A 15,470-nucleotide genomic window follows, 5' to 3' on the forward strand; every position below is an offset into this window, starting at 1 on the left:
CATTTAAACATATCAACAAACACCTAGCAGGCACAACCCTCGTTACAAATTCAATTCCGGTGATCGATGTACAGTGAGTAACTCCCCAATCAGCAAGACTCCTCCTCTTCTGAACATTCTTCCTCCTTGAAAAAAAAAATCAACGGCAATCTGCTTTCTCTTTCTTCGCAAAATACAACCCTAAAACCCCTCTTCGCCCCTTTGACGGCTGGTCAGGGGTTGTTCAGGGGGTGCTCACTGTTCAGTGTTCTCGGCCTCCAACTCCTCCAAGGCTCCAATTAAGGTTCCCTTGGTTCTGTTTTTTGTTGGTTAGAATTTCAGTATCAAATTATGAATTCAATTTTCAATTGAAATATTGAATTGAAGATTTGAAGTAATTGCTGTTTGCCTGTTTATATGATAATTGAATCGACTAAATTTGCTATGTTGAATTGTTGATGAATTTAACTTGCTGATTTATGAATTGAATTTGTTAATTATTATGTTGATTAATTAAATTTGCTAATTGCCTATTGCCTTACTCACTTACTGCCTAGTTTAATTTCTATTTTTTTTTTTTTAATTCAATTGAAGCTGTAATGATGATTGAACTTGCAAATATGATAATGATGATATATGTTCTGATAAAACATAATAATGCTACAGATTTGTTCTCGAATGTAAGTCTTGATGCAATTGTAAATCGATTCCAAAATATGCAAACTCGTCGTTAACATTTGTAATTTTTCTTTTAAGTAGTTGTGCTGTAATGTAATAGCATACATTCTATGTACTTTTAAAATTTGATTTTGTATTAATTAATTTGTCTTGGCTCAATTTTAACTTAGAATACGTTGCGCTACCCCTGTCCCCAAATCCTGGATCCGCCACTGCCTTCAATTGTAACTCCTGAATAATGAGATTCAAAAAGCAAAAGCGTCACAGAAAAACCGTCAGATTCTACACTGCTTGCTTTGGTTTTCGAGAACCATTCAAAGTTCTATGCGACGGTACCTTTGTTCATCACCTTGTTTCTAATCATCTTTCTCCTGAAACTACTGTCTCTAACACTCTTGGTGCTTCTGTTCAGCTCTTCACTACCAAGTAATTTCTACTTTTGATTGTATTTACTACTATTCAAATTTTTTTCTGCGTTTTTGGTTAATTTCTTATATTTGAGTATGTTTTTTTTTTTTTTATTAGATGTGTTATTGAAGAGTTGAAGTCTCTTGGAAAATCTCATGCTGAATCATATCGTGTTGCTCGGAGAGATTACAAGCTTGCTAGGTTTGCTTTTCATCTTTCCTTCTTTTTAGCAGTTTTTAATTTAATTTGGATTGGAATTTGTTTTAATGTTTGCATAACTATGCTATTTTTATGGGTTTTGTATAACAATTTTGAATTAATTTTCCATTGTGTGAAACTGTGAAATGTGTTGGTTTTCTTTGTAATGTATGATTTCCTGTAATGTTGAAATCATACATGGAGTGTGTAATTTGTAGTGTAGTTATACTACTAGGATATGTAATTCAACTGGAATGCCTCTTTTTAGTTTCCGGTAATGTTCAGTTTGAATTTCCCGGGTGGGTTTCTACCGAGGTGCTTTCTTTCTTTGGTGCTTGTGTACAAAAACAATATGCAAACCAAAACAAAAGGAGGTTGGGGGGATTTGGAAGGAAGGTGAGAGTGGAGCTGCACCTGAAATTCCATTCAAATCTTCTATTTCCAAATTCCAAGTGATTTTATTTTCATGCTCATCTTATTTTGTGATTTCCTTCTTTGATGTCAGGCATCAGCTATTTAAATTGCTCAGTATTGTACTTTTTTCCCTTTGAAATACTGCCCTATGCCTTTTGATCTAATTTATTAAACTATATCAAGGCTTCATCCTTGGCTTCGTTGCTTAGGTGAATTCACTCTAATTTAGAAACCCTTTTTCAGTTCTTTCTTGCACCTCGTCTTGTCCTAACTCTGATGGAAAATTGGAAATCTGAACTTGTTTTGAACTTATCTAAACAATTATCGAAATAAGAAAGGGTGAGGCAAAGAGGTATAGTTGTTTGCATTAGGTGTTTCAACTAGCTGATTGTAATTAATTGTTTGTGTATTAGTGTTTGGTAAAAAGCTGCTAGTTATATGTTGTTTTAATGTATCAACGACCAAAAAGCTAAAAGCTCTTTCAAATAGCTCCTCATATGAGCTTTTTGAAAGAGAGTTTTTTTGGATTTAAATAGCTATTTCAAACAACTTTTTACCAAAAACCCCAAATAGCTTTTTGAAATGGTCCTACAACACTTTTTTCTCCAAAAAGCTCTAAACCAAACACCCCCATCAGTGGCTGATCAGGCCTCCTATGTTCATTTTAGACTGATTTTTCTTGTAAGATGTTTTATGATATCACGTTGCTCTTGATAGCAGTGTGTGTCTGACTAGGCAGTTAGAGCATCCATATTCTGTTCACAGAGTGGTATGAGTTGGATCTGATACACAATACGATGTGCTTGGCTTTGTTCAGCAATGAACATTTTTTTTATTTGATACCTGAAGATATGGATTGAGTCACACCCACCTTTTCGCTCCTTGTGTTTCTAAACTCTATACCTTTTGGGTTTAAGGTACTTCCTCCGTAATTTTTTCTTTGACCTGTTTAATTTATCACGTTTGCCCAATGCAGAATTTAACTTCAATAACTTTAATCCTCCATACGTAAAAATTATATAAGTTATATATTATTATGGTTTATATTGAGATGAGTCTAACAAGATTCCACATGAATATGTTTTTCCTTACATATAATCCACAAAAGACAGTCAAAGGAGGGGTGGTGAATAGTGTAAAAGTCAAAATGGGTCAAGTAAAAAAGAACGGAGGAAGTATGTGTTTGGAAATTGATATTTTGTTTTACCTATATTAAACCCATACCTTATACCTAAATTACTTGAACCAAATACTCCCATTTTAGACTGATTTTTCTTGTAAGTTGTTTCATGATTTGTTGTTGCCCTCAGTAGCAGTTTCTGTCTGACTTAGGCAATTAGAGATAGATTGTAGACTGAGAGCATCCATATTTTTTGTATACTGACTTCTTGTGAGATGTTTCATGATACATTATTGCAGTTTCTGTCAGAGAAACATTGATATATTTTGAAAGGCACTTTGATGGATTGGGTATGGCATCTAAATATGTTTAGTGTCATCAGTCTGTGTCACTGTGTGCTTGAAGAGGCTTATGCTTGGTAAATTTAAAGATTTTCCTGGAATCTTTTGGCTGTTTAAATTTTCAATGGTTGCATGGGTTTGTTTTTTTTATTTTTTTTTAATTTTTATATGATACTACCATAAAGAATTTTGTTTGCAGATTTGTTTTGATCAAAACAATGAGTTTCCTTGATATATTTTAACACTCGACTTTGTGGCAGATGTGAGCATGGAGAACAGGAAAGTGCCTTAAATTGTATAATAGAAGTTATTGGAGAAAATAATCCTGAACACTTCTTTGTTGCTACACAAGACATTGAGTTACGAAAGAAGTCCCGAAAGGTAACTTTAGTTATTGCCTTTGTTCTCTATTATTTTTAATCTTCTATGATGGTACTTAAGAATTCAATGTTTATTCAAAAGAAATTTATTGTTACGAACTGCTCAATGATAGAATATAGCATTATAGCCTTAAGTTTTTAACCAGTGCAATAATTATTTAAAGCTCTATAATGCTGGATAGGTGCAGAGGGTAAGCTTACCTTTTCCCCTCTTCCCTTTTGCTTTTGTGACTGTTATCCAAACACAATCTTAAGTTTATGAAGATGTTCCTGACTGGATTCATATCACTAATTCATTGTTCTAAATTCTTCACAGGTACCTGGAGTCCCAGTGATGTTTGGTTTGCGAAATGCTGTATTTCTTGAGCAACTTTCATCATATCAGCGTGATTTTGTGAAGGCTGCTGAAGAAGAAAGGCTACATATGACTGATTCAGAATATAAGTTGTTACAAAAGAGAGTAAAGGGCATATTGAATACCAAGGAATTAAAGGACCCAGCAGAGGAAGGAACTGACGATGAGGATTTGCCAGGTCAGCCTGTAGTAAGTCGAGTGCCTAGTAAGACAGATGCAATTCATGCAAAAGACAAGGCTCAATTTAAAAAGAAAAGAGCAAAGGTTATAATCCGTTACACCTGATTAAATTACATATGTGTACTTTTTCTTTCTTTATTTATTTATTTATTTATGTTATGTATAATCTCACTGCATGTGTGTGTGTGTGCCATTCTCCCTGCCTCCTCCTAGCCTCTTTAGTGGTCTAACATGTTTGGGAAAAAGGAGCCATTTCTCATTGGCTTTGATCTACTTTAGGAACATTGACATTTAAGTATTATTGATGTACTAAAAGGTTTGTAGACAGTTTTTAATGTAGTTCCGATGCTTTGAGTAGTATATCTGCACAACTGGAACCTGTTTCCAAAATCAAATAGAATATTATTCTATTAGTCCTATGGTATAGGTTACCAAAGAGTTATTCTTCCTGATTATATACTGGAACTATGGAACCTAGGAACCTAATGGCAGCTATATTACTTTGACAGTTACATCAACCGTTAAGGACAGTGGTATATGGAATCATGTTTTTTTGTAGCCTTTCCGAAGGTTGAGAGTTTAATTGCTCTGACTCGTACTTTGTTCCTAGATATTGGCTGTTAGTGCAATATGGCATGATGCAGGACATTCCTAGGATACACGTCTAAGATAAATATCACTTTATTATCAGGATGGAGATTGATAGAGTAGAGAAAGGAAGGAGAGGGGGAAACTTATTAACACATACCTTCAGCCTGGCCTCTCTACCCATATTTAGTGGCCATGAAGGTGCTGTAGTGAAATTATTTCAGATCTAGGGTTTGAATTACAAGAGCTCTTGCTCTGGTCAATCTAGGACACAATCTGAATGTACCTGTATGGCTGTATCCATCACTGATGTTGGACTTATGAGTAATGGAATATACCTAATATCTGTTATTTTTTCCCCTCATGATCAAGGCGATTTTAAAGGTGCTAATACACTTGATAATGATGTATTTCTTCCTGTTTCATCATTTTGTTTTATGTGGTCATCTAACTCACTTCATTTGTTCCGCCCAACCTTGCAGGGTCCAAACCCGCTGTCGTGTAAAAAGAAGAAAACTATTAGCAGTTCGGGTCCTAGTGCTGGGAAGGTAAGCCTTTCAAGCTATCTTTTATCTATTACGTTGATGAATTTGCAAACATCTTAGTGCAGCAATGCAGTTCAGATTTTGCATTTGCTATCGATAATTTACTAATGAATGCTATGAAATTCTGGTAATGGTGTAGCTATGGAGATGGCTATGTTACTTTCTCTTTTTTCCTGTTTTTAGGGGTGTGGATTGTGGAGGGAAGAAGTGTCAAGAGAAGACTTTGGATGGGTTGGGGGTTGAGTTCTTTTGATTTAATTAATGTTACACATTTTGTCAAACGTTTATAAAGCTATTGGTTTAAGCTGAGTTAAGTCTTGAACAAAAGCTGTTGACTGTTTTGCTTGCTCTGTTATTAGAACAAAAATGAAACAGTTAGGAAGTGCTTTAAGGATCTTGTTTATATTTATGTTTCATAGTCCTATTTCTCAAGATCTAACATTACCTATCTTGCCAATGGGGTGTCATGTTTCAGTCATATTAGCCTATTAGGTACAAGTCTGGCAAATATGTGTCTGTAAAGTATGACCTTTCTGGGTATTGGCTAGATTTTAAGGTAAAAAATAGTGACAGACTGATTACCGAACTCGTAAGCAGTCTTCTAGGATTACTGGTGTTGACCTGCGGTTCTCCTTCCCCAACTTTCTTTCATTATTCAGTTGTTTATACCATATTTATTAGACTCCTTGCTACCTGAAGCTATGAAATGTGCATTAGATGCTTGATCTAATGAAGAAATTTCAGGTTATTTTATTATTTTTATTTTTTTTTTCCCCCACAATATTGTTCTATGTTCTTTGCATCAGTTGGCATGTGGAAGCAGGCTTCGTTTATTATGGGTAGCTTCTTATTAAAGCAGTAGGATGTGTTAGTCATCTAATCAGGCTCATACATGTTCTATAGAGCATTAAACGCCATTGCACAATAATTTGTATAGCATGCCTGCCAATGAGGTTTTGGCTTAATGATAAAGACTAAGGTCATAGGTTCAAATTCCTCCATTGGCCTTTGTGCTACCCATGGATGAAACTAATCTGCTAGCATGGCTATTGAAGCTATTATCTCACACTGATACATGAATGTATTGCAGGCTGACAAGACTGATAGTGATACGAAGAGAAGCAGGCCTCGAAAGAGGAAGAGATCTCGCAGGGCCAACACATCCTCAGATACCGTATAATTTTTGTTCGTCATAAGAGTTTCTTTTAGGTCGGTCCTGGGGTTAGAGATTTTGATGTATGAGTTAATTTTATATAGGGACTTAGGGAGTGGTAGATGGCTCTTAACTTTGTCATTTATAGTATGATTCTCATGCCTAGTTGATTTTGTTTGTGGATGATTCAACTTACGCCCGAAGCATGTCATTCTTTAGTAAATTTATTCAACTTGCGGCATTTTTTCTCCTTTGTTAGTTGGGAAGCCATGTATATACTTATATGCTCACAAAGTAAAGTGATAACTGACCTCTTGAATTATATATACAATCTAGGTAGGCAACTTTGGAAAAATTGATGACTAAGATTACAAAATGATAATTATATTTGGCCTAATTATATTGTAGGTATTTTCCAACTTGTAACTTGCAATCATAGGGAATTCCTACATTTGTCACCAATTCCGCTTCGCATCAACTTGAAGAAGCTATAGTTCCTGCCAGAAACTCAAAATGTCGCAAAAATTGGACCTCCAAAAGTCGGATTTGGAGAAATTCAGGGAATGAAATTGACCTTGTGAAGACATCAAGGGTGAAAGAGAGGAGCTCAGAAACGAAGGTTGCTGGTAGATTGAAGTAAGAGGAGTGAGACCTGCAACTTCTTCACCATTGTCGCCTAGTTGTGAAGACGATGACAAGGATAACGACTCCATGGGTTCTGGGGAAGGGGGGCGTTGTCGTTGGGTGGATCCTGGAGAGGGGAAGATTTCGATGGTGGGGGTGGGGAAGGGGGCCGCCGGAGTAGGAGGGGTGGGAAAGTACGGCTGCCGGAAGGGATGAGGTGGCGTGAGATTGAGATGGCTGGTATTATTTTTAATTTATTCTTTTTTATTTTTTTTTTCCTATCACATAATAACACATGTCAGTTAAATTTTTTTTTTTTAAACAAAATTTACCCATTATACAGGTAACCAGTCACAAGGGACCAATAGAAGAAAATCTCCTGGTGGGATTATTAGATAATAATCAAAAGGTGGGATTATTAACAACGAATCAACTAAAGGTGGGATTATTAAAATCAATTTTTCTTTATTTTTTATCTTTCTTGAGGTACATGTTAGATTTTGATCAAACTCAGAACTTTATAATGAGATAAAATTCAAGCATCACCGACACAAATAACTATTTAATTATGAAAATCGCTCTAAAATTCTAAGCATTAACTTAATCACCCACTACCCACATATAGCATCCGAATAAAATCGCTCATAATTGTAAGCACCAACTTAATCACCCACCAAATATGGCCGAAACTCAATCAAACAGTGGCAATTCATGTGACAATGGTGTAGAAGACAGATTAAGCTCACTCCCAGACGCTCTTTTGGTCGAAATACTCTCTCTTCTCCCATTCAAATCCGCCACCGCAACCTCCGTCTTATCTCATCGGTGGTGCTACCTATGGACTCAACTCCCCCACCTCTCCTTTGACGGTGATAAAACTGATGATACCCCATGGAAACTTTCAGTAGGGCCTGACATTACCTACGAATCTTATCGACAGCAAATATTCATGAATTTCAAATATATCGTACCCCATATCCTCCGACAAATCACCTTCCCACATATCCAAACCTTCAACCTTTTAATCCCTTACTCCCGCGGAAAACCTAAACTTTTCCTACGGACATTGACATCCATTATTAATCTACTTCGTACACGGAATGTAGCTACAATCAAGATAAAACTTGACCCTTTTGCTTTTAAACCTGGTGCTTTTATACCCAGATGTATCTTTAAAATTCGATCACTAGTAGAGCTTCAATTGGTTGGAGACTTTTATTGCAAATTGCCTAACATTAAAAGGGGAGTTGTAAATCTTCCTAATTTGAAGAAACTTGAATTGGTTGAGATTCAATTGGACTGTTTACAAAAATTATGGGCATTGATCAAGTCTTGCCCTGTTTTGGAAGTTTTGTCTTTAAAAGCAGTTTTTGGAACTGACGCCAATGCAGGAGTTGGAGTTGTGAATATATCATCACCCAAGTTGAAATCATTACTGATAATTAATCGAATACACACTCGAGGTTTTAAGTTTGTGATTGATACACCTTTGCTAGAACACCTTGTGCTAAAGGGTTATCTTGGGTATTACAGCTTTGTCGAGTATCCAAGTAAATTGATTAAGGCACAACTTTGTATTTCGGACTTTTTTATAAACAGAAGATATAGTACTGATTTATCTAACAAATTACTACCGGTTTTTCAAAGGATTTCTGGTGTTGAGTCTGTTAGCTTGGCTTATTATTCGGGTATCTTCAAAGTTCTTAGTAACTTGGATGTCGATCTTGGGTCAATCTTCCGTAATTTAACCCATCTTAGATTGGGTAATGTTCATGAGGAGTTTGATGTCCATAATCCGATTCCGTTGTGTTTGTTAAGTAAGCTCAAGAGACTTGAAATTATGGATACAACGGGGAATGCCAATAGTGTCGAGTTGCTAAAGTACATTCTACGTGAGGCAAATGTTTTGGAGCGGCTTTATTTAACAACGGTTTATGAAATTGATGGTTCCGATTCTTATGGTAAATATTTTGATGATAGTGATAGTGATAGTGATAGTGATTCTAAGGATAAAAAAGACGAAAAAAGAAACCAACTATGGTGGGAATACAAGATATTTAAAACGTTGTTATCTGTTCCCAAGAGTTCCCTACCCAGTGAGGTTGAGTTTGTTGGCAATTACATTTGTGTATCGAGTAATGGTCCTCAAAATGGATTGATTGTAACCTCCAATGATCGGAATCCTGCATCACAGTGACACAACACGAGTGCTTTTGGTGTGAAAACTAACGATTTAATGAATAGAAGACAAGTCCTTCTTAAACTGATGAATGTATTAGCATATAGCAATTTCTATTGTCTATGAATTTGTATGTTTAAATTATCTTATTACGATGAGTAGAATGGTTATATACTTAATTGTCAAATAATTCCTCTAATGTTAAAAGTTGGGAAATATTTACCTGATACATGAGCTTATCTACCAAAATCGCATTCTGAGGTTTTCATCCTCATCATTATCGCCTATAATTGATTGTTTTAGCTTTGAAGGAGTGATTTTGGGATTTAGGAGAGTTGGGTTAAAGTAACTAGAGGAGATTCAGACTTCCTGGGTTTATTTTAGTATGATAGTCTGATACTCTGAATATGTGATGGTGCTAATTGTGACTGTCTAGCTTAAAAAAGGAAGCCCCAGTTTCTCACGGTAAGAAACAAATTCGTTTCTCATGGGGGCATTTTTGTGAATAAATCAACAACTTTTTCAACTTTATTCAACTGTGGAGCCCACAATATTGAAAAAGTTGTTGATTTAATCACAAAAATGCCCCCTTTTCGTTTCTCACCGTGAGAAACAGGGAATTTCCCAAAAAAAAAGTCTTCATTTCAACTCCCAATTTTCATCATCAACCTCCCTATATTTGATCTCCCTTTCAAAATAAAGCTGAAGCTTCGAAGGCGATTTTGGTGTAGAATATTGCGGCTTTTCAAGCATCTTAGCATAAGTAATTAAGTATATTGTCTATGAATCTTGTTTAAAAATTTTACTTCAATTGTTGTATTTTCTGCTAGGGTTTATGCTTCTAAAGCTGATACTTAGTATTGTTATTGTGTTAAATTTATTATTTGTTCTTGTTTTAAAATTTTTGTTAGAAATATATTTTTTCGAGTTCGGATTGGTTATAGTTCAAAACGGATAATTATTTTCGAGCCGAATCGATTTTGACACCTCTAGTTAGAACTTAGGAGCTCATTTATTGTACACACTTTTTTTAATTTTTTTTATTTTTTCAGAAATTGTACACCCTTTTTTTTAAAATGAAGAGTTAGGGCTCATTTTACTCATTTACACATCGCGTCACACTTTAAAAAGGATAAACCCTTCCATTTTTCACTGTTTCACCTACAGAAATCACCCCAAAAATGGCTGAAACTCCCTCTTACAACAAGAGAAGGAATTTGCAATCAAAGAATGACAATTCCAACAACAATGGTGCAGAAGACAGACTAACCTCACTTCCAGAAACACTTTTGATCGAAATTCTCTCTCTTATCCCTCTCAAAACCGCTGCCGCAACCTCCGTCTTATCCCATCGGTGGCGCCACCTCTGGACTCATCTCACCCACCTCTCCTTCGACAAACATAATCCACCATGGCTTCCTTCCAATGCCGATCCCCCAAGTTCAAATCTAACATTCTTCCGATTCAAAGACATCGTACATCATATTCTCGCCCAAATCACCTCCCCACATATCCAATCCTTCAACCTTTTCATCCCTGATCCTGGCGACACTCTCGACAGACATAAACTTTGCACGGCGACATTGGAATCGTTGATTAGTTTTATTTGTACACGGAATGTGGCTGCAATCAAGGTAATTCTCGACCCTTTTTCTGAATCGATTAGTAATAATGTTTCTGTGCCGGGCAGTATTTTTCAAACTCAATCACTAGTGCAGCTTCATTTGGATGGATGGCTGTATTGTACATTGCCTATAATCACAAAGGGAATAGTTAGTCTTCCTAATCTGAAGAAGCTTCAATTGGGTAGCTACATTCGTTTGGATAATTTACAAAAGTTATGGCCATTTATTAATTCTTGCCCACTTTTGGAACTTTTATCTTTAAGATTTAGTATTTCCTATGATGGAGTTGTGAATATATCATTACCCATGTTGAAGTCTTTGATTATTAATCGAATACAAAAACTAGGAGTCGAGTTTGTGATTGATACACCTATGCTGGAACACCTTTCGTTACAAGGTTGTCTTGGATATTATAGCTTTGTCAAATATCCTACTAAATTGATTAAGGCACAAGTTAGTATTTGGGGTATAAAAGACAGATGTACTGATGAGTTTGGCCGAATATTACCGCTTGTTCAAAGGATTTCTGGTGTCGAGTCTGTTAGCCTGGGTAATTATATGGATTTCTTCAATGCCCTTAATTACTTGGATGTTGATGTTCGGTCAATCTTCCGTAATGTAACCCGTCTTAGATTGAGTAGTGAGTTATTTGGTTGCGGCTTTGAGGTTCAAAATCCAATTCCTTTGTATTTGTTTAGTAAGCTCAAGATACTTGAAATAGAAATGTCTCCGTGGAAGGCTGATTATATGAAGTTGCTTGACCACATTTTAAGAGACGCAAATGGTTTGGAGCGGCTTTGTGTATTATCTGTTTATAGTGTTTTAGATGACATTGATGATGATGAAGATTCTGATGGTGAACTCTACAAAAGAGACGTACTATGGTGGGAGTACAAGGTTTATAAGACACTTTTGGCTGTTCCAAAGTGTTCGCTACCTAATGAGTTTGAATTTGTTGGTATTTTCATCCGTGCATCAACTGATAAGTCTCGAAATGAATGGATCGTATCAATCAAAGATTAGAATCCTGCATCCCTGCACGATTGCATTTTGTTAGACATCTAACCTTTAAATGAATGGAAGACAAGTCTGATATGTTATGACTTTTGATCATTGCCTTCCTAAGTTGAGCTTTTTTTTTTTTTGCCTTTGGCAATGCAAGGAAATTCTCTTTGTTTTTTAAACTGATGAATGTATCAGCTGATAGCAATTTTTGTTGTCTTTAAACCTGTATGTCTAACTTGCTTTGGTGTATTGTAAGGTCTCTGTAATTAAGTTAAGTACGAGTAGAATGGTTAAGGTCTCTGTAACTAAGTTAACGGCAAATTCAGGCAACCCATCAGAAGGGCAATCCTCAGTTTTCACACCAATCTTCACAAATTCAGCATTTACCACTTGTGCATTATTAGTATACTTGCCAAGTGCAAATGTAATGTTGGACCCCTTCTAATTTTGAGCAGTCAAACTTAAAATTCGATTAAAGTGTTGGATGTAAGATTATGGAGGCACAATTACAAGTAGCTTATCTACAGAAATCTCAATATGTGGTTGTTCATCCTCATCATTATCATTAGGGTTGTACAGAGTTTAGTCTGGACCGTAACCAGGTAGAAATCCTCTTTTAAGAAACTATGATGATGAGAAACTAGATCTGACAATGAAGCACAATCCTTGATTTAATTATGACCGGTTAAATTAATTGATTGTTGATCGATGATATGACTCTAAATAAGGAAGTCCTTCCATTGAATTATGCAATTATGGTTTATACTTTCTAAATTAAAAATAATAAAAAAAAAATTAAATAAGGTAAAAATAATTATGAATTGCCTTATTCAATATTAGATTCCAAATATTTTTCTTTTTTTTTTTTTATATAATTGATTCCATATGAAATTACTACCTCCGTTTCTTTTTAGTTGACACGTTTTGACTTTAGCACTATTCATCCACCTTCCTTTGACCGTATTTTCTGCTCTATACGTAATGAGAAATATAGTCATGTGGATCTTGTTAGATTCGTCACGTTATATACTTTCAAAATACTCCCTCCGTCCCTAAATTACATTCTTCTTTGGAAATTTACACGGGAATTAAGGAGGGAAGAATAAAACAAATAACAATAATTTGATAATGCAATGGGAAGTACAAATATTAATTAGTTATTGCTCATGACAAGTCATCAATCCTTTGCAAAAAAAGAGGACCAATCACATGCTCCTAATTAAAAAAATTTAACCAATCATATTCATTGTAATTTGGCACAAGGATTATGAGTGAGATTAGGTAAGGATGAGTGAGAAAGCATTAAATATAAAACAGAAAAGAGAGTTGATTTACTAAAAAAACTTACCATAAATAGAAAGGAGGAATGTAATTTAGGGACGGAGGGAGTATTAACTTTTCATATTTTTTGCTTATCGATAATTAAAGTAACTAATGATTGAATAAGTGCATTGGCAAACGTGACTAAAGAAACGTATCAACTAAAGGAAACGAACGGAGGAAGTATTATATAGAAATAGAGAGAAAACACATTTCAAAAAAAAAAAAAAAATACACTCCTCTCTCCTCCTTCCTATCTCCGAAACCCTAGCCTCAATCTTAATTCAAAGAGAGTATTACCGTATCTAGCAAATACGCAATGCCTAACTTATAAGCGTACTAGGTAAGATTGTTAGATACCTTGGTTATTTAAAACCAACCCTAACTTTTTACCCACAGAAATCAAAATCAAACCACTCCCAAATCCCAAAGATGGCTGAAACTCACAAGAGGAGAAAATTACAACCAAAGGTTAACAATTCCTCTGAGAATTCCAACATCAATGGTGAAGATGCCAGATTAAGCTCACTCCCAGACGCCCTTCTACTCGAAATCCTGTCTCTTCTCCCACTCAAATACGCCGCCGCAACCTCCGTCTTATCCCACCGGTGGCACCACCTCTGGACTCAACTCCCCCACCTCTCCTTCGACGCCGATAATCCTCCATGGAACCATTCACGGCGGCCTTCCAATGGATATCCCCCAAATCGAAAGCAAATATTCATCGATACCGTTGATCATATCCTCCGCCGAATCACCTCCCCACATATCCAAACCTTTACCATTCGCATTCCTAATTATAATTCCAAGATTTCCCAAGCTAAATTCAAATCATGGGTTCGTTTAATTTCCAAACGTAACGTGGCTGCAATCAAGGTTATTCGCAAACCCCCTTCGCGTACGCCGCTGCCCACTCTCCCTATTACTATCTTTGAAATTCGATCACTTGTTCACCTTCAATTGGTTGGATTCCTTCAATGTAAATTGCCTAGTGTTGTAAAGGGGATTGTTAATCTTCCTAATCTGAAGAAGCTTCAGTTGGATAATATTATTTGGGACGACTTACAGAAATTATGGGCATTGATTAGTTCTTGCCCACTTTTGGAAGTTCTGTCTTTAGGATTGAAATTTTACAATGATGGAGTAGTGAGTGTGAATATATCATCTCCCATGTTGAAGTCCTTGATCATTGATTACTCGAACAACGAGGTCAAGTTTGCGATTGATACGCCTATGCTTGAACACCTTGCACTAACTGGTTGTGTTGGGTGTTATAGCTTTGTCCAATATCCAACTAAACTGATTAAGGCAGAACTTAATGTTCATGTTAATGGACCTTTTACTAATAATGAATTTAGCAAAGTACTACCGCTTATTCGAAGGATTTCTGGTGTCAAGTCTCTTAGCTTGAGTTTTATGAATTTCTTCAAGGCTGTTAATTACTTGAAGGTTGATGTTGGTTCGATATTCTATGATCTAACCCATCTTAAATGGACTTGGCCTAGTGTCGATTCCAATTTAGATGTCCAAAATATTCTTCCAGTGTGTTTGTTTAGTAAGCTCAAGAGGCTTGAATTATTGAAAATGAAAGCGAATGCCAATAATATAAAGATGTTGGAATACATTCTTAGCAAGGCAAATGTTTTGGAGCGGCTTCATGTATCATCTGGTGATTATGCTTTTGCGATTGGTCGTCGTTCTAGTAACGTATCCTATTTTGTAGGCCAGAATAAAGACATACTATGGTGGGAATACCAGATATATAACACACTCTTAGCTGCTCCAAAGAGTTCTCTGCTCAGTGACATTGAGTTTGTTGGTACTTACATCCATGCATTGCGTGATAGGTCTCAAAACGGATTCATTGTAACCATCAACAGTCAGACCAAAAGTCCGACATCAACCGTACCATTCAATGAATAGAAGACAAGTCCTAATTTCTTTGGTAATGTAAAGAAATTTAGTACTTATCTTAAACTGATGAATGTGATCAGCAGATAGCAATTCCTGCTGTCTATGAGTCTTTATGTTTAACTTGCTTTTGTGTACTTTAACTAGATTAAGTACGAGTAGAATGGTTATTGTCAACTCTTTGGTTTTCCTTTTTCTATTTTCAAATTTGTTTACTGGCTTTAAACTGTCATTCTAATTCTCATTAGTTTATTCGAAAATACCTGATAATTGAAGTTTATTTACACGTCTAAATTTCAAATGCAATGAGAATTGAGTTTTAAATGCATTGCTAATGTACTTTCTACACCATTTGTGAGAAATGTTTTGTGCATTGTTAGTGTTCTTTCTACATTACCTACCTATGAGAAGTTATTTTAGCTCTTTTCTGTTTATAGGGGACATCTTTCTCATCAATCACAATCAGG

At 35.7% G+C, this 15,470-nt stretch overlaps 4 protein-coding genes across 4 annotated transcripts; all 4 read left to right on the plus strand.

Moving 5' to 3' along the window:
- LOC145594756 (uncharacterized) lies at positions 1-6,597 on the plus strand. Its single transcript, XM_081651091.1, has 7 exons — positions 1-283; positions 828-1,083; positions 1,183-1,266; positions 3,399-3,519; positions 3,835-4,137; positions 5,124-5,189; positions 6,277-6,597. The coding sequence occupies exons 2-7, from the start codon at positions 896-898 to the stop codon at positions 6,364-6,366; spliced, it is 852 nt and encodes a 283-aa protein (XP_081507217.1). The 5' UTR covers positions 1-283; positions 828-895; the 3' UTR covers positions 6,367-6,597.
- A 1,045-nt stretch (positions 6,598-7,642) lies between these two features.
- Positions 7,643-9,160, plus strand: LOC145593919 (F-box protein At4g09920-like). The gene has a single exon (XM_081650278.1). It carries the CDS (start codon positions 7,643-7,645, stop codon positions 9,158-9,160), a length of 1,518 nt encoding a protein of 505 aa, XP_081506404.1.
- Positions 9,161-10,323: 1,163 nt separating this feature from the next.
- Positions 10,324-11,790, plus strand: LOC145593920 (F-box/LRR-repeat protein At3g26922-like). Its single transcript, XM_081650279.1, has one exon. It carries the CDS (start codon positions 10,324-10,326, stop codon positions 11,788-11,790), a length of 1,467 nt encoding a protein of 488 aa, XP_081506405.1.
- A 1,734-nt stretch (positions 11,791-13,524) lies between these two features.
- LOC145593921 (F-box/FBD/LRR-repeat protein At1g16930-like) lies at positions 13,525-15,015 on the plus strand. Its single transcript, XM_081650280.1, has one exon. The coding sequence runs from the start codon at positions 13,525-13,527 to the stop codon at positions 15,013-15,015; it is 1,491 nt and encodes a 496-aa protein (XP_081506406.1).
- The last annotated feature ends 455 nt before the right edge of the window (positions 15,016-15,470 follow it).

Source organism: Chenopodium album, chromosome 19 (genome assembly GCF_948465745.1).
Source record: "Chenopodium album chromosome 19, dcCheAlbu1.1, whole genome shotgun sequence".
NCBI lineage: Eukaryota > Viridiplantae > Streptophyta > Magnoliopsida > Caryophyllales > Amaranthaceae > Chenopodium > Chenopodium album.

Bases quoted from the DNA above. Each gene is read 5' to 3' on its own strand.
- LOC145593919 (XM_081650278.1), top strand. From the start codon at position 7,643: ATGGCCGAAACTCAATCAAACAGTGGCAATTCATGTGACAATGGTGTA.
- LOC145594756 (XM_081651091.1), top strand. From the start codon at position 896: ATGAGATTCAAAAAGCAAAAGCGTCACAGAAAAACCGTCAGATTCTAC. The intron at 1,084-1,182 runs GTAATTTCTACT...TTTTTTTATTAG, and splicing joins GTTCAGCTCTTCACTACCAA to ATGTGTTATTGAAGAGTTGA. The intron at 3,520-3,834 runs GTAACTTTAGTT...AATTCTTCACAG, and splicing joins TACGAAAGAAGTCCCGAAAG to GTACCTGGAGTCCCAGTGAT.
- LOC145593921 (XM_081650280.1), top strand. From the start codon at position 13,525: ATGGCTGAAACTCACAAGAGGAGAAAATTACAACCAAAGGTTAACAAT.
- LOC145593920 (XM_081650279.1), top strand. From the start codon at position 10,324: ATGGCTGAAACTCCCTCTTACAACAAGAGAAGGAATTTGCAATCAAAG.